Source organism: Cygnus atratus, chromosome 14 (assembly GCF_013377495.2).
Source record: "Cygnus atratus isolate AKBS03 ecotype Queensland, Australia chromosome 14, CAtr_DNAZoo_HiC_assembly, whole genome shotgun sequence".
NCBI lineage: Eukaryota > Metazoa > Chordata > Aves > Anseriformes > Anatidae > Cygnus > Cygnus atratus.
This window is the reverse complement of record NC_066375.1, coordinates 14933377-14957596: the sequence shown is the minus strand read 5'-3', so window position 1 is coordinate 14957596 and position 24220 is coordinate 14933377. Positions and strand designations below refer to the sequence as shown.

Genomic DNA, 24220 nt, shown 5'->3' with positions numbered 1-24220 from the left:
AAAAGCACCTGGCTGTATTTTTCCCTGGATTTTTTGTTTAAATTTTAGGAAAGAAATCTGTCCAAGTCAGGTACAAGAGAAGTAATACATCACAAGGAATTACAACTAGGTCCAAAGGCTAAAAGGAAGAAAGGTTTTGGTATTTATTTTTTTAAGCAGATTTAATGGAAGAAGTAGTTGAACATTTAAGTGAAATAATCCAAAAAGACAACCCAAGCCCACATACCTTCTTTTTTTTTCACCCTCAAGATTCCACGCTTCCACCATCTTTACCATATGCTTAGGGTTCATTCAGTAGACATCCCTGAATCTTTCTGCAAGAAAACCATGGGAATCAAAACATGATGTTCTTGAACAGTGAAAAGAAAGCTTTTTTTTCTTCCACTAAATATTGTTTATGTCTTTACCTTTTCATTTGTGATAATGTTTTTGCCAGTTCCATTTAAATTGCAGTGTTGCACATCTCATCAGTATAGCACTGGAAATAAAACCAGTAAAATGAAATGATGTTTCATTTTTTATGAAAGACATTGTTCATATTTACATCATTAATACCATAGCACAATGATGGAGCAAAAGCTTAAGTTGATGCTTACCTCAGAAAACATTTGAGACATGGAGTTTTTCCAAATGCATTATTTCACTGATGTTATCTGTTACACTTACAAAATATGCAAAGTATGGCTTCAGTAACTTTTTTTTCTTTCCACACCAGTAAATTAAGGGTACACTTGTTTCAGGTTAAATAATTGAAATTGAAGCCATATTCATTTAGCTAGGTATTATATTTAATGTAGCACAGCAGTGTCCTATGCACATTAACTGTTTATTGCTGTAGCTTAACAACTGATAATTGATTGCTCTTGCATATCAGCTGATAGCTATAATACTATTGTAGAGGGTAAAAAATAAAAAGAAAAAACCATTAGATGTAATTGTTGTGGTTGGTTTTGCCTTTAGATTCAACAAGCGAAGTTCTATGAAAACATCATGAAAATTCTGAGGCCTAAACCAGACTATTTTGCTGTTGGATATTATGGCCAAGGATTCCCTACATTTCTAAGGGTAAACCTGAATACATTTTTTATTTTTAACCTATTTTCATTTACTTCTAAAATTATAGGTATACTATACTATTGCAAATGAGTCGCTGGGGATATTTGCCCTGGATTTATTTTTGCTTGAATGCAAGTAAAAGTAACCTGAATATTTGATGTTTTCTTCTAAGAAAAAAAAAATCTTTCTTACATACTAATGAATGAATACAATGAATATGGTAGCTTTTCTCATACCTGAAAAGCAATGAAAGACCCCTTTTTCCCAGTCTTAAAGGCCAAAGATGCCTTGAAAGCATTTGAAAAAAAAATAGTGAAAATGTGCTAACGTTACACCAAAGGAAGCCTGCACCTTTTGCTCTGGTTTTATATAAGTATTTTGTTAAATGAAGCAAACTGAACCACAAATGAGCACATTTGAGGATAGACTTTACTGTAAGTGAGGGCATTCCATAACACCAAGCAGAAGGAGCAAGCAGAGCAAACTTAAATATTACTATTCAAAAATTGTGAAACTTGAAACCTAGAATGTACTTGAATGTATTTGAAAGCAAGAGACTCCTTTACTTGAGAGACAAGAAGAAAAGGAATTCCATTACTTTACTTACCTCTATGGTATCTTTGTATTGATGCACCTGCAACTTCTGCTTCAGCATCATACAGCCCAAGGAATCTGGTATTTATTCCTTTTATTCCTTGCAGAACAAAGTATTCATCTATCGTGGGAAAGAATATGAGAGGAGAGAGGACTTCCAGGCACAGCTGATGAGTCAGTTTCCCAATGCAGAGAAGATGAACACCACCTCAGCACCTGGAGAGGATGTGAAAAACTCTCCTGGCCAATGTATCCTTAAACCCATGGGAGATTAGAGAATGAAAGTGGGTTGGGAAAACCTGTTTCTAGCAGGAGTTTCTAGCTGTGTGCAGCAATAATTTCCTGGTAGGGACGAAAGGTTCTTATAGTGGCAGCACAGTTTGCAATTGTACTTATGTCTTGCATGTCTCTTATGGATTGTTTCTAAGGTGTTAGCACCTGTTTCTTACACAATTCTAAGGTGTTTTGTCTCTTTCACTCTTTGTTCAGTTCATGTCTGGTTTACCTTTACTGTCTCTGAGTGGCAAAAACAGAGATGAACATTCAAATTGGCTAAGGTTAATGCAGCAACTTGTCTTATTATCTCACATTCCTAGCTTTTGTGACTTGATATTAAATTCATTTTATCCTAGAATATTGTTCTGACAGGCACTGTACTTGGATATCACATGTATATCTTGGCAACATAAAATACGTCTTTTGCCACTCTCAGAAATTTCCTAGGAATATTGATGCATACTAATCATTAACCACCTTCCAGAATGCCCGAAATTATTATTGTTGTTAATAAGTACTGTAACAGCTGCTTGCACACATTTTTTACTTCATGTTCTGGTTTAAAGCATTACTGCTTGAACAGATACGAGATCACCTCATTATATCAGAAACTTTTTTTCACTTGTTGATTTTCCTTTATAGATTTTCAAGGTGATATTATAATGTTTCATATATTCTTTTAAGTTTGTTCTCATGCAGCCTGCTGAAGAAGTAATACTACTTTATTTTTACACTCAGACTGAACTAAGAGAGTATTACAGGCTCATCCAAAATGGTACATTAAGTTTGAGAGCCACATTTCCATAAATTTCTTTTGTCTCTTAAATATTTTTTTATCTTGAGGATATTATTCTATCCTTTGTTAAAGTATAAATTTTTCAGTTATATTTGCAAGTATCAAGAGATATATTAAATGAGAAAAAGTTACAGAATCTAACTGGAAAGCATGAAATTTAAATATACTGAAACACGTAAGATATACGATATATTTATTTACAAATGCATTAGTCAGATTAAATCATAACACTTCCATAGAAAAAGCAACTCCCAGGTAGATGGGCTACTCACATACAGATTTCAAAAACAAAATGCTAAACATCATGACATTATTCATGCTTAAGGCTAAGTAGTGAAATTGTTAACAGATGATGTTGATGTTATAAGTTGGCTTTGCTTTAAAATTTAATTAATGAGTCAGTGTGATAAATTAAGCTATAGGTGTTTGAGCTCAGTGAAAAATAAAAATGCCCAGTTCAAAATTTATGTCAGTAAATTTTTGCTAGTTACTATTAGCATTTTTTCCCTTTTTGGCCAAGAAAGCTCCACAAATGAAACTCCAAAGCCACAGGTTTTTTATCAAGAAATGTATTTTTCCTTTCACAGCAACTAGTATTTCATACTGATAGTTAATAATATGACCTTAACATCTACGATTTAAGACATACAGTGTTTTACAGTGCAACCAGTCCTAGAGGAGCAACCTAGGTTCAAAAATAAGGCAGTACCTGACCAAATTATAAAGTAAGTGAATTTCTGTAATAGATAAGCTAATGGAAGTCAGTCCATGCTCCTAATTTGACAACTGTTATTTTGTGAACTCAGACATTAGCCAAGGAGTCTTAGAACTTCTTTTGTCTTAGTTTATTGACTAGGCATTTATAGGCATTTCATGAAAGAACAACTACCACTTAAGGAATAACACATGGTTACAAGGTATGGTGGTATCCATGCTTTGGGTCCAAGGTCTCCAGTTTTCAACAGAGCTTCTGATAAAAGTGGTGAAGAGGGGGTCTTTAGGGGTTACTGGGCAGTACGCGCATGTTTGAGTTGAAGGCTCTTGTACAATGTAATCTTGTTATGATTTATCTTGCCAAGTGCAAAGCACTTGGTGGTGAAATGGTTTCCACTGTTACCACAATCAAGATTGTGTTGAGAAATAAGGGAAGTGAATTGTCCAAAGTATTCCTGAGAACTGACTGCCTAACTCTTTCTAACTCCTAACCCAATGCAGAATAGGTTCAACATGTTTCATGCTCCTAATTAAGCATTTTGATTACATGTGAAAAACGATGGTTCCTTCTAATAGATAATGCTAAAACACAGCACATACTGGAATATTGGCTGACCTGATGCACACGAGATTTTTGGCTCCTGGTCCATTCTGCCTGGTGATTTTTTGCAGTTTCATAGTAAAGCTGTTAGAATAGAGGACAAATCCTAGTAGGGTAATTGAAGAAACCTATGGATTTTTATGTTTGCAAACATGGTTAACAAAAGCTTTTGCTGATCACTAGCATGTTAATGAAAAATTCAAGAGAATATTTGTAAGCTTATAAATTAAGGATAACAAAAAGTACAAGCACTATCATTTAAGGTAGCTCATATTTTCTTTCTATTCTTTTCATTGCTTCATGAAAATGCAAGCTATGATTATATCTTCTGAACTGAAACCGGCATCTTGAGTTTAGTGTTCTCCAAATAATCTGATACACCTGCATTTTTTCATAAAAGGGAAGCTTTGCAATGCCTACACTCTTAGACCAAAAACAAACAAACAAACAAAAAAAAAAACAAAACAAGAACCAAAAACTAAAATCTTTAATAACATTTGTATTATGGCTTCCCAAAAAGAGTCTGAAGATAGAAGGTTTTTATCAGCTGAGATTAATTAATTCATAACTGTTCCACACTTGGATTCAAACCAACTTTCACCTTTGTGTGCAGCCTTCTTTTTAGAACCTTTCCTGAAATTGCACTAAGTTTAGAGTAGAAAAATATGAATTGCCTCCCCCCACACACACCAAAATAAAAACAGCAGATGCAAACACAGGTCAGATAAATAAATGAACTGTGGTCCCAATTTCAACATTAATTCATTTTAAAATCAGAAGACGCCTTGTAAAAATATCCTGTTTGACTAGATTTCAGTGTAGTGTCAGCCACATTTTGAACTCATTATGGATTTATTTAGGGAAGTGCTCCACATAGAGTACAGTCTTTTGTTACATAGGAGATTTAGTAATTGCTCATCTCAGCTGCAGTATTCTGCCAAATTGTGAATTTAATCTGATGTTGGAGGAAAGATTTATTCTTATGAGTGTACTTTATTGGGCACTTAATTGTTAGTTACGTTAGTTGCTGGCAATACATTTGTTCTATCAAAAAGCTTTAAAATATCTGTCCTTTCAGATGGAACTGTATAAAATGATCTAGCTAGGTATGGCACTATTTTGCCACTATTACTTTTTTTTTTTTTTCCCCTCGTTTCTTCACTGATGAAGACAGTCTTAGTAGGTGGGATAACTCAACTGTTTGGGGTCCCTTCATTTATTTGTTTCTTTAGACTTCCAAAACATGTCTTGGCTTTACTGTAAGACGTTTCTGAGATTTTTTTGCTCTGCAAAATTAACTTTTATTAGACATTGCTTTAAACAGAATGTAAAAACTAGAAACCAGAGAGAGATTATTTTATGTGGGCAACAGAATACTTAGCCAAAACTGTAGCCAGTGCTGAAGAGTGAGTGGTTATGAGTCCAGTGGATGCTCACAGTGATTGAGATGATTCATTAACTAAATAGAAAAAAACATAACATGAATTTGCAATAGATTTCTTTATATTGATCTCTCCCTCTACAAGTGTTTATATACATTTTCTTATCTGTCACAAGAAATTATTTATTATGGCTTTAGATATTTAGTTTATTGAATAGCTATTGTTCTGCATTATTAGAAGAAATGTTAGAAGTGATTAAACTGACTTGAAATGGGACATAGCTGAAAAAGCATGTGTTTCAGTCCAAGTGAGTATATCTTCTCTATTCACCCAATTATTTTTTAAAAATACACTCCTTCCAAGTGCTACTGTAAAGCAAAAAAGCAGTGAGTGTGCCACAGTAATAGTACAAGAAAGTAAAAATCTTTTATAGACCTTCTTCTACAGTGTCTAACACTGATCTGGAAGTTTTAACATTTTTTATTCCTGGAAATTGCACCCAGTCACAAGTTGAAACAGTTAAAAAGTAGTGTGTTGACCCTGGTTTATAGATAAAGACAAAGTGGTTGTCTCCTGAATTTTCAGTAAAGTGTTTTTTTGTTCATTCGTTTTTCTGAGCATTAAATTTCCTTTTAATTAAAAACTCAACTGACTCGAGATGAAATGGCTCCTGTTATCACAGTGAAACATAAGTTTATGAATTCTGTATTTTACAATAGTCTTTTTAAAATCTTTCAGTTTTTATAAGTCCAACAATGTCCATCGGTTCCACTATTCAAGACCTGTCAGAAAAGGATCTGTTGACCCCGAAAATGAATTTGCTGTAAGTAAACAAATGACACGTTTCTGGTAGATATGACTGACTGAATTCTGATCTAGATCTTCTCTTAGTCTGAGATTACTCATTACAGAAGCCCTAACTTTAAGATCTGGTTCAAAAATGATTAAATACCAGATTCCTTTGTTTCAACGCTATTCCTATGTACTTGGTGGTATATCACTGTTTCACTTGCAAGTAAGCATCGTGTAAGTATGTTCAATACATTTGCATTAAGCAGTAACATTTTCAGGTACTGATTTTCATTATGAAGTAAGATAACATGTAAGTAAATATCAAATGGTTTGCCTCTTGTAGTTTACAACGCTTGTCAGCTCCCAGCTTGGCAGGAAGTGGTGTATGTTGTCTGCTTTCATTAGTCCTGTGAAATCTTTACAAACTAGAATGCTGCCTATATCATTTTTATTCCCATACATAATGTTGTAATGTTGAGAAATAGTCTTCATTGTTCAAATATTCTAGGAGGTCTGCAATACCATAAATTACTTTTCAGTGTCATGCGTAAAAAAATGTAGTATGTTTCTCTATTATAGTTTTACAAGTATATAAAAAAAATCATATGTTTTTTAGTCTGTGTCATGAAAACCATACCACCTGATCTTTATGGCTAAGGCTGTCCTCAATGGGAACAGCCATTACTTCAAAAATATAAAAAAAAAAAAAAAAAAAAAATCAGTTGTATGCATGCTGATCATAATGCTTATGATTTCACATAAGGAGCTTCTTATCTACTATTATGTGTTTCAGATGCCAGATCTACACTGACATCCCACCTTTGCACTTTATTATCAAGATTCATAATGCACATTGGCTTTGTTTCCAGACTGGAGAGTTTGAAACCATTTATATGTAGGCCTTGAAATTGTTTTACAAATAATTAAATAGTGAATGTCTCCATTGTTAATGACAGTAAATAGTATTCAGACTTCCTTCAGATATGTGGAAGTTGGGATGGTTGGAATACGTTTTCATTGCATTCACTATTACACTTCTCACTACTGGCAGCTGAAGTATAAGATATCAGATCAGCTGATACCGCTACAATAAGGAGCAGTATGGCAAATGAAATAGTGGCATTTTAAAATACCAACATGCAGTCTTGTTCAGAGGGAGGGGTGGGGAGTAAGAATGCTGGCAAGTTGTTATAGGGCAATTTCTGCTTTTAATTGCAGAAATACTTTTTGAAAGTAGAGGGAGACAATATCTGGGTAGAGAATGTAAGAGTAGGTCGTTTGGTCATTTAGCCACAGACATTCAATCTATAATGGCAAAAGAATAGATACTAAATTCAAGGTTCAAGGGTAATTTTCTATTTTCTCTGCTTTGTGCAGGCTTAGTGCCTGAAGATGACCTTACCTGAAATCAGAAAATGATTTGTTCAAATACCTGTGCTGGATTCATTTTTGCAGTCTTTTTATGCAAAAATAAATATGCATACATTTTCCATCTTCACTCTGACATTTCAGAAGACAGAAAAGATTAAAGTTTAAATCCTGAAGTATCATTTTCTCCTTTATATCTTTTTTAATAGTCTATGTGGATTGAGAGAACATCATTTGTTACAGCATACAAACTTCCTGGAATTTTACGATGGTTTGAGGTCGTCTCCATGTCACAGGTATGTATTAGCATGCTAAGAACCTGTAAAATGTGTATATATGTGAATCCTCATTTACAGAATAGTTATCAAGTTTATCACACAAAGTAAACATTACTTATTTTTAAACATAAGCTGATAGCATTTGTTTTATTTTTCTACTAGTGGGATGGTTAAATATTGATCAATATATGTTCCATCTGATTTATAGTTTTAAAACCAAATTCTAAGAGAATTTATTCAATTTGGTTTGCTGTAGTTTTGATGAATTGTAAGAAAGTTGTTCATATATATAAACTCTAAAGAAAAAGAGAGAGAGAGAGAATCCTGCTTCTCTCACTTAACGTAACCAGCTAACTTTTTCTCCTTCTAATTTCCTTATTTTCTCTCTACTCTTTTACCTGCACTTTTCAATGCAGTTTCTGTCTATTTCCATGCAGAATGATCTGCTGCATGGCACAATCTCCCTTTTCTCCTCAGAACTTCTCTTTGAAACACTCTTAGCTTTCTATCTTTATTTCATGCTCTTGCGTTATCTGGTCTTGAACCCCCATCATGTTTAGCATCAGAGGTTCATGCCCCCATTCTAGTTTGAAGGGTATGAGTGTTAGGGTTTCTTTGTTTTGTTTTTAAGAAAAGTTTAATTTTCCTATTATACTCTTTTATTCTTTTCCTCTTGTTATTACACGTCATGGCATGTTACAAAGAAGCTGCTTGGATCAAAAGACTTTATCATTTGCTTGGGTTGTGTCTTGTAGCATTATAGATGCAACATCATTCTCTGAGTTTAAATCAGCCACTGAATGAACCAAGACTCAGGCATTTCATTTGCATGTTCTATAATGTGCCTAACTCATCAGAACAGGGAATGGCATACAGATACACCCAAGGACGGATTGCTACTCCTTGCCCTGGTTTCAGCTGGTGCATTCTGTGGGTTTGCCTCTTCACAACACCTCCTGCATGTAAAGCAGCATTTCACAAGCTACAGACACTACAGAGAGGGTGTGCTTCCATGTGCACAAAGACCGTTAACATCTCATTATGGAATATGATAATGGTGGTATCAAACCAAGCACTATTGCTGGATTTCTGATGCATTTAAGTACCTAGGAATCATTATTACATAAATATAGCTAAGATATCTTTAATGCAAATTCTAGCATAGGACATTGAGATAAAGAGAATTAGGCCTTTGTTCTCTTTCTATGCATTGAAGTGTACAAAATTTTTACAACGTAAATGGCATAAACAATAGGAGATGATTTGAATCATCTGTCAGAATGACATAGCAAATAGTAATATCTGAATTGAAGCTTCTTTGTATAATAGATTCATGGAATACAGTTAAAATCCAAGTTACAGAAACTACAGAAAAAATGAATTCTTAAAAATGAAAGATTTTCAGCTTCAAGTATACAAATATATTTTTTTTTCTCAAAAATGATTTAACAAGTCTAAATGTGTATTTGAATTTATCTGGATCAAGTTATTATTTTAAATAAAGATTTACTAAATTTTTTTTCATCTTTTATTTCTTTATAGACTACAATTAGTCCTTTGGAGAATGCTATTGAGACCATGTCCATGACAAATGAAAAGATTTTGATGATGATTAACCAATACCAGAGTGATGAGAACCTTCCTATTAATCCACTTTCTATGCTTCTGAATGGAATTGTTGATCCAGCTGTTATGGGTGGTTTTGCTAAGTATGAGAAGGTAGGAGTTTTTAAGTCAATGTAAAGGTTATATTCAGATGTATTATTTCTTAATCCTACTCGATCATGATAAGCTTTCGTCCAAAGTAGCAGTGGAAGCTAGGCTGGGAATACAAAGGTCACAAGTCCACAAAGACCCTTATATCCTGATCACACCTGATCAGTAGTCTTTCAAATCAGAAAGTAGCATAGATGCAATAAAGGTATTGGGAGAGTAACTGAAGCTCAATATTAATAGAAGTCATGAGGGATTTCATATATATTTAATTTATAAATATATATATATGGGGTTTTTATTACATTTTTTAATGAAAAACACTGTCAGACATCAAAAGGTTTGCTCTGGAGTAAATAAATCAAGTTCATCCTATAGTAGGTCTGTAGGATTTAGATGTAGGTTATCTATTATGTTGTTATCAGTGTTTCTCAGCAATTGCAGCCTTTCTGCAGAGCAATTTTTGTTAAAAATGGGAACACAAATAAAAACTGCTCTGCCAATGTCTTGAGAAACTGAACTGTAGCAAGTTTGTCCCTAAGGCCACCTCGGTTTAAAAAAAAATAATAATAATATAAAAACAAGAAAGAAAAAGTCAGAAATGTTTAAAAACTCATATTCATTTTGTTTGCATTCTAAATTACTAAGGTCTAGGATGAAATTAAATGTAAGGCTACTCCAAAGCTGTAGAGTTTTATTATTTCTGCCTATAATTTCCGGTTGTAAGTATGCACTGTGCTCAGCAGGCTTGGCATGTCAAACAGACTGCAGGTTTGCTGAGTGGATGGCATATATGTATGTATGTATACACACACCAAATATATATATGCAATAAAAATGATGTGCTCTGGAGGAGTATGACATGCGGAGTTAGTCCTAAAGTACCACTTCTGTAAACACACGGACAAATGACTACATGTATGCAATATCTAGCTCTGCTTATGTATGACAGTTCATACTTGATTGTATTAACACTGGCTTATGTTAGTGTAGGGCACTTGAATAAAATGATAATGTATTAATGTAAAATGTGGCACTCCAAATTTATGCTTTTTAGTCTCAGTGCAAGCTTACAAAACAAACAAAAATTTGGTTTCTCATATTAAGTGTCTCAGGCTGAGAAATGTTGGATAAAGACTGAAAATCTTAACAAAAAAGAACATCCCAGTTCTCAATTAATATAAGAAATTATCACTGTCATTACCTGGCTAAGTAGCATGGATATGTTTCTTTATCTAATAACCAATATTATGGTCACCCGCTGTAGTCATTGGAGCAATCACTGGTCTTTTTATCTGATGGAATGAATTATTTTTTTCTGTCTAAGGCTTTCTTTACAGAAGAATATATCAGAGACCATCCAGAGGATCAAGAAAAGCTGAATAGACTTAAAGATCTAATTGCTTGGCAGGTAACGTTTTACTGGCAGCCATTATCTGAGGCTTCCTCAGCTTTTATGTTTTTTTTCTGTTTTTCTGTTCCCTTGTTGCATCATTTAGATGATTGTGTTGTTTTTACTGTTTCTATACTCAGGGGAAACTTTCTATTGCTTGCTTGTTTGTTTGTTTTCAGTTTCCCCAAAGTGGGGAGGAACAGAAAAATAATATTCTGGCTAGAAATTTCCTGTGCCATTCCTTTTCTTTCAGAGTATATATAGTTGAAAAAGGATTTCCTATTTATTATCTTATTTAGTTATGAATAACTTCACTTAAGAAGGACAAAGGATTTAAACTCATTCAGTTTTGATGTGCCTAACAGGAAGCATGTATTCCATTACAAACCTGCTAAGATCACTGACAAAACAGCGTTAACCACAATTCCTTACTGTCTGCTGTAGCATGTGATTGCTGAAGTGTTTTTGGGGATCTAAGCAATCCTGTCCTTTATTTTTATTTTTTTTTAAATATGTGCCTGAACTGGAGAAATGGCTTAATTTCAAAATTACATCTTATTTCCTGAGGGTTATTATCATTATACTGTCCTTTAGGAGTTATCTGAAATGTCATCTGAACCAGAGAAATTACCCATATGTTTACATGTGGCCTGGGGAAAGCAGTAGGCCAGAAAAGTACTTGGTAGAACTTACTATTTAGAATGGTTTATCAAAAGCCGTGTGAAAAGCCGTGTGTAGCGGGCTACATTCATGGTTAAAATGGTCAGCATGTCAAAGTCAGGTGTGTATTTGATTAAAGTCATGAGGACTTTGTGAACTGCTGGGGAAACAAGCATTTGCAAACATCATAAATTGTCTTTGTAAATAACTCTTTCCTAGAGATGGCTGTGTCTTTTGTGTTGTTTGTTGTTGTTGTTTGTTTGTGGATTAGTTTGTTTGTTTGTTTTGCATTAGGAATCTTAAGGAATGCTAGTTGCTTACAGGACTTATTTTCACTCAGTGACCGTTCATGACTCCATGCTACACATCTTTTATGTGACACACAGCATGGAAGACCGTTAGTAAATATTTGTTAAGCTATAACTCCAGAGGAAAGTGGAATATTCTGCCTATACTAGCAGCACCAAGGTTGTTTCTTGTATTATTTTTAGTGTACATGTGATAAGCCAACCAACCTCTGCAGAGCCCTTTTGTCCTTGAAGAGAAAAATGCACCTACAGGAGGTAGTAGCAGGAAAAAACTATTTTTTTTTTTCTGAGATTCAAGGGAAAAAAGGCTCTTCTCATTGTCCTAAACATTTGTTATGATAACAGGGTAGAAAAACCTGCTCTCAGAAAACATCAGTTCTATTTGCATTATCTAGTCCAAACAGAAATTAGTGGCAACAGTATATGGCAAAATAAATGACTGTGAGAGACTTGAATTTTCGCACATTTGTACTTTGTGAAGAAATCTGTAACTATGAGGTCTTCTGAAATGTAGATGATTTAAAAGAGAAAGAAGAATTGTTTACTGTTTAAATTAATGTGTACAGCAACTGCTCTATCAAGGTATAATATAGTGATCTCTCTTCCATGAGGCACGTAACAAAATAATGTGAGTTGATCGGGTATTTTGCTATCAGAAGTGTATGGCACAACAGATTAATAAATCTGGAATTACCTATGTTCCATACCTCTTTCTTTGTATTATCTAAAATCATTAAAAAAATCCTTCTTGTTGGTTTAATCTGATGCCATCTTAATAAAAAGGTACATTACCTCATTTTTCAGGAACCAAAATGAGCAAGAATTAACCATTTATTCTTCTTTCAGAAATGAATCTTTCAAATAGTTTTAATGGAAAGGGTTTTTCTGTTTTGTGGTGTTTCTTCCTGTCTCATTTTAATTCATCTCAGCTTGGAAATTTCTTTGAGTCACCAACCTTAACAGCTTTCTCCTGTATTGTTGCCCAACACTGACTCTGTATATTGTCACCTTCTGACCATCAGAAGTACTCAGTGGATGCAGTACTATGAAATGACCAGTGTGGCATTAGAACTAATATAGTTATTTGGTTCTGTCCCCATAAATCCCTTTAAAGGGGATAAACAGATCTGTCTGTAATAGATCTGCTTTAATACTATGTTTTTAAAATGTGTATTGAATTGAACTACCAAAAAATATGATAAGGTCAATGGGGAGTGATGTATACAATATTAATTGTATTTATATGATCAGAACACAAAAAGTAAGTATAGAATCCCAGTGGATTTTTTTTTTAAAAGGCATTACTGGGAAATAGCTAAGAGTCTGTAGTAAAGCAGTTAGAAAAGGGTAGCCACGTCTGTTGCACAAATCTCATAAATCATTATCTTCAAAGACTGAAGAATAATGAAACATCTTTATATTTTAAAGAGAAACACCACAACGTTTCTCTTTGTGACTACACTTACTATTATTTAAACAGCCTGTAGAAGTGTGTTATCCATCATCTTTGAAGATAACTTTTGTTTTGTTTGTTTTTAACTGATATTATTACATTAATACAATAGCAAATATAAGAGAAGCAATATAAAAAAGCAAAGAAAGGAATTGTAGGGAAGAGGTGCTAGAAAAGTAGTATTGGTATCATATTTGCTTCATTGTAAATTTATTTTATTTTTATTTTGTGTTTGGTAAGAAAGCTATTCCTTCTGGCAAAGGTGAAGGATTTTTAAGAAATTCAAGTGCTAGGAGTTATTTGATGAACTGATACAGAGATACCTTTTTCTAAATGTCTTTAGTCATGTATTTTCCTCCAAGGCAGTTGGTAAGTTGTTCTTTTAAATCTCGTAGGAAGAGCCAGAGATCTTAACCCCTTTGGTGACCTCTCACTGACCCCATCCTGGAAAAAAAGGAAAGCTCAGGGATAAAATGGAGCTAAGCCAGCTTGATTAGTGATGACTGCCCCTATTCATGGCTTGAGTTGTTCATTTTTTGTACTGAAGCATTATCTTAATGATTTTTTTTTTTGATGTGTGGGGAATGGAAAAGAAGTCTGTAGAGTAAATTCAAAGAGAAAGGAAGAGGTCATCTCTCAGTAACCACTCATTAACATGCTAAATTGCTGTAGCAATTGTAGAAGTGATCATATGCTTAAGCCCCAAGTAAATTGATTTAAATTTTACCCAGTCACTTACTCCTTCATTCAAAAGAGAAGAATTTGAAATGACTTGCCTGGAGTCCAGTTGGATATTTTGCATCCTTACCATATTTCTAGTAAACTGTGGCATGCATCTTCATAAGCAGGTAGTCTATGGGGTTTTGCTTTTTTAAAATTCACGTGGTGTGTTTATCTCTTAAGCAATTAACAAAAAATGCATAGGAGAGAAAAAACAATCACTATAACTGAGCAAGCCCACTTTTCAGCTAGTACTGGTTTGCCTCTTTGCTGGTAAAAACTTCTGTGGAATGTCATTGCTCCTGATCATCTCATTATCAGCTGACAAATCTATCCATCAATAACAGTAACAGTTTGGTAGTTGATTTAGCAGATATTTTAAATGCAGTTACAGGGGTTGTCAGAGCCAGTTTAATATTCTCTCTTGTTTTCTATTTTCATCTCTTCAAGATACCTTTCCTTGGAGCTGGAATTAAAATTCACGAAAGAAGAGTTTCCGATAATCTTCGTCCTTTCCATGACCGAATGGAGGAATGTTTCAAGCATTTAAAAGTTAAAGTGGAAAAACAATATGGAGCAAGAGAATTGGTATTGCTGTCATTTTAACTTTTTTTTTTTTCCTACTCCTGTGCTTTCTCTACTTAATACATACCTTGATCTTTTCTAAACAAAAGTGCATACAAATTTTTTGTTGCTTGGGGGTTTTCTTGTAATCTGGAGGTAATAGGACCTGAGTTTCATAGTCAGAGAGTTGATAAATTCTCTAACTTATCAAGAATTCCTCCTTTGGAAGATTTGGCGTATTTTATTATTTCTATTAAATATGCAATACTTTTCTGTCTTATAAGGAAGTAAATTCTTATATAAATTCTTATAAAAGCAAATTCTCATGTTTCTCTACTTTTTCATTTTTGTTAGAAGCTTAGAGCATTGATGTGCAATTGGTCTCCCTGTGTTTAGCCACTTCGAGCTGTGTTGCGAAGTAAAATCTATGATGTATATAAAACTAAAAATATTAGCTGAGACCAAACTGAAATATATGAGAATTGAAGGATAGCTTCACAGAGTCTTTAGACAATTCTTGAATAAAAGTCTCTCTGAGCTTGTGCAGGCTTGCAAAAAGGATATTGTTGGCTGTTTTTTGTGACACCATTTGCATTGGAAATTATTTTAGTGTTGTCTTTAACATTGATGATTTCATAAGGGAATTTATGTATTCTTTTAAAGGGGAGAATAATAACAAGTTTCTAATCTAAATTATGGGTACTGTGCTGTGACACTCGCCTATATGATGTGAATTGCAGATATTTTTTCTGTATGTTCTTGTTATTTTCAGTCTCATGTCACCAAGAACACAGGCTGTAATCCACAATTAGTGATCTTGCTTAATGCTTGAACCCTTCATCACTCTTTTTGGGATCAGCAATTAGGAAAGAGCAACCTATTTAAAAATTTGCAGGAGTAGAGAATGCACTTTCTTTGTGAATCTTTCTTTTATTAAAATCTCTACTTCCATTCCCCACCATTTTCAACATTCTAGCAAATCTTTTTCTTTTTTTTTAATTTAATCTGGGAGATTTTTTCTGAAGTGTTCTGGATGGCCTATGGGCAACGCTAGAGGTGCAGTATCTGTTGCACTCCTTTTGAATGTTCTTTAATTCATGGTACATGGCAGTGGAGTATGCTCTGGCATGATTAGTGTTCTTCAAGCAAGAACTAACTAAAGCTGTTTGCCCAAGCAAGTGCTCTAAAGACGTGCTGTAGGTCTGTTCAGAATTAGATCAGCAGACACTTTAATTTTTTTTTCAGACGCAAAGTTAATTACGTCAATTGTAGTTTATTTAGCTACTCACTTATCATAGCATTTGAGAGGTCTTTAGGCTGAGTAAGAGTTTATCCAGAGAGAGGAAATAATCACAGTAATTAATGGTAGCAAGTAACTTCAATCATGCCAAATGTTTGCAACCCATCTGCGCTATCTTTAAAACCTAGAGAAAAGGGATGGAACAAAGTTCACACAAACCTGTTTGATAAAATGTGTTTATCCTTTCTATTTTACAGCCAGATTTTGATGACAAGAGAGTAGGACGTCCAAGATCAATGCTGAGATCCTATCGTCAGTTGTCAGTTATTTCACTGACTTCTATGAATTCAGACTGCAGTACTCCAAATAAAATTGCTTCAGAAAGGTTGGTTACAAACGTAATACTATTTTTCTTTCAGTCCTGTTTTTAAACCGATTTTATGGGATGAAACTTGAAAGATTTACAAGAAACATAAAATTAAAAAAGCATTCAAGGATAAATCCCACTAGCAGTCTTTTCTGACTATGCCAAAATGATATTTAACTGTGGCTAATATTTCCTCTGGTTTTAAAGATATATTATTTCATCCTTAATAGACAAAATACACTTGATTCTCACTCAGAAAAGACATTTCTTTTCAAGGAAACAAATATTTTATAACTTAAATGGGGGTTGGAACTAGATGATCTTTAAGGTCCCTTCCAACCCAAGCCCTTCTATGATTCTATAAATGACAATTTGAAAAACACAAATATTTTTTTTTGCCTCTTTGAGTCAATACAGCTTTTAACTTGCTATCTTCTTTTTGTGAAAACTGGAGAAGAAGAGGAAAGCCTTTGCAAGCTTACAAGTGAAGAGGTAGAACTTTTTAGTAAAGCCTGTCATTGTCAAAATACTTTGCCTAATATGCTTTCTTAACTGCAGCTCTAGGAGAAAGGCTTTATAGTTTGAGAGAACAGTTGTAGGTGTGTTCATTTAGGTTTTTCATCTACAAGTTGTTTTGACTGCTTAATAAATTATCCTTTGGGCACATAGAGCCTTTTTCACAAAGCAGATATAAAATTAATCCTGCTGAGCAGTGCTTGATTCAGATTTTTGAAAAATCTGTTCGATCTTTTTGAGTAGTAGTTTTTTAAAAAGTAAAAAGTCCAAAGGTGTATGATGCTAACTTGGAAGTGTATCTGCTTAAGGTACCACCATCTTCTTGCATATTTGACTGCCAGTTCAGTGTTTAACACTACTTAATTAAATTTTAAATGCTCATAGGGTGTGAGGTTTCTAATAAAGATGTGTAGTATCACAAGTTATGAGATTCCCCAGGTGTTCTTCCTACCCTTCAACTTCCACTCAGCAAGGCTGTTGCGCACAAACATGATTTGTCATGTCTGCCACCTCGTGTCCCTAACAAAGCAGGGCACCTCCTGTGAAACCAGACAACTACATTTAAGTAGCTAAATCATGCACATATTGTTAATTCTCATTATATTAATTAGTTTCCAGGACGGGTCAGCAAATTTACCATACTACCTTTTTTTTATCAATTTGTAAGTTGTAAAATAATTCGAGCCCTATGTGCAATAGGATAGTTTCATTAGCAGAGAAGGAGTAAAGCTATCACCCATTTCCCACTTCTTTTTTCTTAAATAAAGAGTAGCCCAATATTTAAACCCTAAATATTAGAGGAATGGAGGAGGGAGATCTTGTTTTATCAGCAAGTATGTGCATTGCTGTCCTATATGGTGAAATAAATAGGAGGATGCATTTAAAATGTGGGTATAAATAGTATTATTCCTGTTCAACATCCAAAATAGCATGTCTCACTTTCAGCACCATCATAACCCCACATAAAGCTGCCATATGAGCTCTGACCCTGTTTAGTTTAGGAGTCCTTGAGTTAATGCGCACATCTTCAAAGAGAAATTTGCACTTAGTATTTTACAATCTTTGCAATATTTTAAGACATTGCAATATCTCCTGAAGGCATCTTATTAGCAGCTACAGCTGCCAGCTGAAACATATCATATACTTTCTGCCAGTGTGTGCAAAGTTGCATTGAAAGTCAAAAGGGATGACCTGCATTAATTGAGGGTGAATCAGAAGTTCAAAAGACTGTAGAAAAAAGAGGATGGAAAATGGGGAAATGATGTCAGAATACCAGTGGCTTTTAAAATATTATTTAGCAACTTTTTTTTCTTTTCTTTTGCTCCTGCAGCTTTGATCTGGAAGTAGTGCTACCAAAGCCAGTAAAAGCAGAATCAGAGGAGAATGGTCTACAAATTAATCCTCACCCTGAAGTTAAGATGAGGAGGTCCAAAAAAAGAACAAAAAGAAGCAGTGTGGTGTTTGCTGATGAGAAGACGGCACCTGATATTTCTGTCTCTGATATGAAATGTGTATGTTACTGATTTAGACTTGTATTTTATAATCCGTAAAAAGAGGACATTAATCCCTCACTTAGCAAAAGATATATATTTCACATAGAACTCTAGCTATCAAAAAAATGAAATATCCAGTATACAGAAGTGATCTGACCTGCCACGAATGAAATTTGCAGGATATTAAGAAGGGAACAAATCAATGGAAAAATCAGAACATTTCCATGTGCTAAGGGTGACAGATAACACAGCACTGAAGCTGCACAATTCTGAAGATTGCTTAACTTAAAATGGAGTACTACACTGGGAGGGTTAAGGTAGCTTTCCTGTGGAGAGGCAATTCACTGTGCTGACATTTAATGGCAGCTCCTTGTAGTCAGGGCTGTTTCAAAAGTGATGAGCCCTGTACTTTTTGTACCTTGTTACGGAACACGCAGCTGTTAGAAAATTGCAAGATTGCAAACAGTGTTCCTTAAATGGTGCCAGAATGAAGTTTGGAAGCATGGGCATCTCTTGCTTTGTAGATCATCTTGAGTGCCTTATATAACTTACACAGTGCATTTTTATTTTTTTTAATGCTTTAGTCCTCAGGAGACTTTTCTTCTTTAAGTGTAAAAAGAAATAATAAAATCTGAAAGATGTACTTTTGATAGGCAAGCCCTGCATAAATTAAAATGTCAGGCACTACCAGACTGCTGAATTACATGGAAAAAGAGTGCAAGTCATTTGATCAAAAATTTTTGGCAGAATCATCAAAGGCAAAGTGAATTGAATAAAAAGCTAAGATTATTTCAAAGGATGAGGATCTTAAGTCATAGCTTTTCTAACTGTTCTAGTCTTACCAGAGATGTTGCATTATCTTTGCATATGAACTTGAAACTGGCAAGCACTTAAATTCATGCCTGATAAAGTATTTTCTCTTTTTCTTGGTCCAAGATTTCAAAGATCCCTAAAAGAATAAAGGGAAGGTGTGTTGAAGAAAGAAACTATCAAATGGGTGTGTTAGCCTGCCATTTCTTAAGTTCAGAAAAACATTTGATTCATTGCAGAATTGTGTGATTTCACAGTTCAGAAAATTTTGAATGGAGCAGGAAAAGCCTCTGAACTAGTTTATTGGTCTGTCTGGACATTTTCTGGGAAGCACACTACAGCAGGAAAAATGCCCTGCATTAAATATGCCCACAACTTCCCTATTCAGCAAGCATATTTTGTTCAGACTGTAGTCACTAGTTTCAAAAGACAAACCATATGTTCACAAATCATAGTAAATAAATATAATGTAACAGGTTTAGGTTCTTAATTGTTTGTTTATGCAATATAAACACATGCATAATTTCTTCATCCTATAGTGAGGGGGCAAGGAAGGTTGGAGTTTTTCATATTTTTTGCTTCCACAAAGCAGTGACATACTCTACTGAAAACAGGCAGTACTAGAAATGTAAAGCTATGTCAGAAGAAAATACTGATCTTTGAACACTGTGCACAGACCTTAGTTACTCGTGGAAGAGCAGTGCTCCAAGTAGTATTTGAGTTGAAATTTTTTATGCGTGTTACACAGAGAGAAGCTACAATAAAGCAAACACACTTTCAGAAATGAAGGAAGAATTACTTCGAGCTAGATCCAGCAACCTGCCATGTGTCCCTAGTCTTCGAGCCTTGAATTGTGGTGAAACTTGTAGAGGATTGTGGTTGTCTCATGCTCATACAAGAGAGACAGAAAGCGTGCAGGCATGTTTTGAGAAGCAGTAGTGTACAAAACCAAGTAGCATCTTTGCCCTTTGATTAAATTAAGTACAGATGCACCTAACTGTGTATAGCGTTGCAGGATTTTTTATTTTTTTTTTGCTTCAGAATAGTGACAAGCCTTGTAACAGCCAAGCTTGCTACTACATTAATTTGATAATGAAAAATGTTTTCAAAACTTAATTTTACTTTGCAAAACACAGTCAGAGCTGGCTGATGGCATACCAAAGATAGTAGGAACACCATTCTACAGTTCCAGATTACATAATCTCTTCTAGCTACCTTTTTTAGAGTAATGTTTTTTCTATGTCAAATGAGAAGTATTAATCTAACTAGAAATTCCACAAAGAACTAGGGTTGGGCACGTTCATTTATTTATTTATTTATTTTATATGCTTTTCAGAAAACGTTATTTTGCCTAGATATTTGTTTTGCATATCTCAGTTCATCATTAAGGGCTTTTATTTTTATTTATTTATTTTTATATTAAACAGCTGTCAAGGAAATATGAGTTCATGAGTGACACCAACCTCTCAGAGCATGTAGTGGCACCTCAAAAGACATCTGTCCTCAAGCAGATGAGCTCTGTCAGTCGTTCTATGCCAACTATTCCAGGTAAGCTTCTTATAGTAAGAAGATGAGCATTCTGCATTTCTTGGCTACTTAAGAAAACACAGCACTGAAGTGTTTGCTCCAAGCAGAAGCAGGTAGCTGTCTCTGTGTGGTTCTGTGGCTCTAAGACATACACTACAATTTAAGTGTGTATTGTACACATGAGGCTGGACTGCTACTATTGCTTGATAACTCTGTGCTGCCTAGTAGGAACATACTGAAAGTCTTATTTCTGGAGCTCTTGATTTTGCTTCCTTTTATGTTGTGGGCATTCAATATGCCTTGAAAGAGGCAAGGATTATTTATCTTCCCTAATCTGAAGGGCCTCGCTTGCAGAAGGAAGGGCTTCTGTAGACTTCAGTCACAGCTCAGTGTCAGATACAGAGCATTTCTTTGTTTCAAATCCTCTTGCTTTGGCAGATGAATTTCCCCACAGGTTGCCCAGTATTAGGAGTTTCAACTGATGCTATTAATATTAGAGAGGAATCTTGTGAGCCTTGCTCACAGCAAGAGGAAGGGGAAATGAAGTAACGCAACTGCCCCCTAGAAAAGCGTGATACCTGTGATAAAGAAGGGAAAACTGTAAGTGAAGGTGGAACTCATTTCTAGGTCAAAGTATACAGAGAAAACGTTGCACGATTTCAATATCCTTTCCCCCCAACTTCTTCCATAGCACATCCAGTTCTCAGCCTGCCCTTCATCTAGCCCTGTTATTGTTCCTATCTTTCCAGATGCCCGTAACAGACCCTTAGTACAATGCAACAGTAATTTCCTGCCCAGATTGTCATAGCCTGCTGCTGCTGCTTTTTATCTATTTTTCTTCTTTGAACAAATGTATTGATTTTTTTTTTTTCACTGTGCACTTTCAATGTAATGAAGTTTAGTGTTAAAATGGGGAAATTTTTACTTATTTTTGGATTCTGAGAATAAGGTTAGATTGTAAAAGTCTCATTTCTCTCTAGTAATTGCAGTAGTTTATTTCAAATTCTGCTTTGTCTTGCACTCCTTTTTTTTTTCTTTTCAACCAATCTGTTTCTGTTCTAAGGATTAACTCTGTCCGTCAGCCCTGTGTCACCTGATGAAACAATTGCATCACATAGGCTGAGTCAGCCAGTGTTTCCTTCCACCTCAGATGGTGACAAGAAAACCATCAAAAAAAAGAAAGTGAACCAGTTATTTAAAACAATGGTAAGTTCTGTGTGTCTATGGAGGGGGGAAAAAAAAGTTACCTCTTCAAATATTTTAAGCTATGAAAATCAAGTCGATTTAAAATTCCATAAGACTGTAAGTGAAACTTTTATCTTTTTTTTTTTCCTTACTTCTCTTACCAGAGAGAGGAGTGGAAACTGTGCGTAAGAAACATTTGCCCCTGGCTGTGCTTTCTGGAATAAGGATGTACTTCATACGTTTAACATAGGAAGGCACAGATGTGCAGTTTTGCATCTGTTCCACAAGAGGTCTCATTTGACATACCGATTTTCTCTGAATTGTGTAACACTTATTAGCAAAAGAGGAAAGCAATTATTTCTTGTTCAATATAATTACATTGGGCAGTTTACACTAGTATCAGAGTAAGGTAAGCATAGCATATACAGTAAAACGTGCAGAGTGAGAGTTAGTTTCTGGTGTTAGGGATGATCATTAGAAAGTAGAAATTGGCTTACTCTGGAGTAAATCGTGTTGCTTTAAACGATTTACCTTCTTTCCGTGTAGTAAACTTTTCTTTGGCTTGTGTGGAAATTTCAAAAAATTAAACACCATTGAATTTAAACAACAACAACAAAAATACAGCTATATATCTATTGCTATCTATATATTCAGTGCAGTTATCAAGATTCAAAAGTTTTACTATTTTTTCAGGTAGTGGAAGGATAAAATTCAGTGCAGATGCTGCTATCTACTTATGTGTAGGATCTAAGCATTCTGTGACACGTAATATTTTACTATCACCTCTGTGCTGATATTTCATATTTCAAAGTTTTCATATTCATCAATTAGTTAGTGGAGTCTTTAAAGAAAAAAAAAAAAGGTACCTTTAGGAAGGTTAATCAGCATTTGGCTATTTTCATACTCATGTTTTCCTCGTAAGAACAAGAATACTCTTAATTTGAAGCCTGTAGGGTTTCAGTTACGTTCAATTTATCAGGTAATGCTCTTTAAGACCGAGGAGTAACAGCTTTTCAGCATGATCTCATCCACACACGTTCAAACCTAAACAGAATATAAAATGGGAAAAAATGTCCCATTTTTGAAGTATGAAAAATCATTGAATAAATCCACTTAATATTCCCTTCTATAGTGCTGCCACTGTATCACTGAAATCACATGGACAGGTTTAAATACAGGTTTATGGTTTTGCAGGCTAGGGAAATGAGTTTAACATATCCAGGGTTTGGTCAATGTCTTTTTCTTTAGCCAGAAGTTAAGGACAAAATCTAGTAATTAATATACATATTACTGAAAGCAAAAACTTTAATCATATTAACATATGGCACTCTGTTCCTCTCTTTTTTTGCAGCGTATTTCCAAAGTTCTAGAAGATGGAAAGCACTCTGTGGAGCACCATTTCAAATCTCCATCTACAGACCTGTAATTAATTCCTGTAATTAAATGACCACTTTTCAACCAAAAATAATTATATATACATGTATGTATATATCCTACTTTAGACCACTGTCTACTGTAAAGAAAGGCACCGATAACATAGGTGACTGAGAGAGAATATAAACAACGGTATTCAGGGTTCCGATCAGTTATGTGATATAAATACAGGAATAATATTTCAAGCAAATACTCCAGGATGGGTTCACTAGGATATAAAATGAAAGTTTATTGAGCCTGTGGTTATACAAATCATTGAGTGTTCCCTGGTGATAAAACTCATTCCTGGGAAGAAAGATGTTAAAAGGCCATCTGCAGTGCTTACCATATAATGTAAGTCCTATCCTGTTCTTTTCAAAGGGCACAGAAGTTACCCTTTTGTGCAGCTTGTATAGGCACACTCCACTTATCTTTAAACTACTGCTGGCAAGGTTGTCAAGGCAACTGATGGCTCAGCACAAAATAGTCACTGTGAGTATGCTCTGTGGCTGTAGCTGGATTTAGAGTCCTCAGGTCCCTCTGCTGTTCCCACCGCACTGCCCTATGTCCTGAAATCTTTCCCAGGGTGATGTCCATGATTCTGACACCATATGCCCAAGTTATTTTCAGAGCAGTGGGTACTGTGTTGAACACGTGCAGAAGTTTATTTACACATGTACAAGTTGATTTTATATCCATCAGTATGATAGATACAAGCTGCATTTTTCTACTGTTCATCAATAAAATATTAAAACTTTATTTGCCTTGAACCTTTCTCATTGGAATCTCTAGATGTCATCACATATAAGTTATTAATGTTAATAGCATCTTACTGACAGCAAATGAACTCTACAAGCCCAAGGTTTCTGCTTTCCAAATAAGTTTTCTGTGTCCCCACAACTCAAGAGGTAGAGTTGGAAGATAATGCCTTATCAGCATGAAGATAGCACAGGTCAGCATCTCATTTTTCTTTAAACCTGCCAGTTATTTCTAAAGGCAAG

The 24220-nt window shown here is 34.7% G+C and overlaps 1 protein-coding gene across 1 annotated transcript in view; it reads left to right on the top strand.

Annotated features, from left to right (window-relative positions):
- The window catches only part of DOCK2 (dedicator of cytokinesis 2), a 185534-nt gene extending 162302 nt beyond the window's left edge, over positions 1 to 23232 (top strand). Inside the window, exons 40-52 of the mRNA XM_035562961.1 lie at positions 961 to 1065; positions 1758 to 1899; positions 3366 to 3447; positions 6158 to 6242; positions 7789 to 7875; positions 9400 to 9576; positions 10898 to 10981; positions 14555 to 14692; positions 16166 to 16293; positions 18122 to 18302; positions 20522 to 20642; positions 21685 to 21827; positions 23158 to 23232. Of these exons, the coding sequence (XP_035418854.1) occupies positions 961 to 1065; positions 1758 to 1899; positions 3366 to 3447; positions 6158 to 6242; positions 7789 to 7875; positions 9400 to 9576; positions 10898 to 10981; positions 14555 to 14692; positions 16166 to 16293; positions 18122 to 18302; positions 20522 to 20642; positions 21685 to 21827; positions 23158 to 23232 (1548 nt within the window). The remainder of the gene's footprint in view (positions 1 to 960; positions 1066 to 1757; positions 1900 to 3365; positions 3448 to 6157; positions 6243 to 7788; positions 7876 to 9399; positions 9577 to 10897; positions 10982 to 14554; positions 14693 to 16165; positions 16294 to 18121; positions 18303 to 20521; positions 20643 to 21684; positions 21828 to 23157) is intronic.
- The last annotated feature ends 988 nt before the right edge of the window (positions 23233 to 24220 follow it).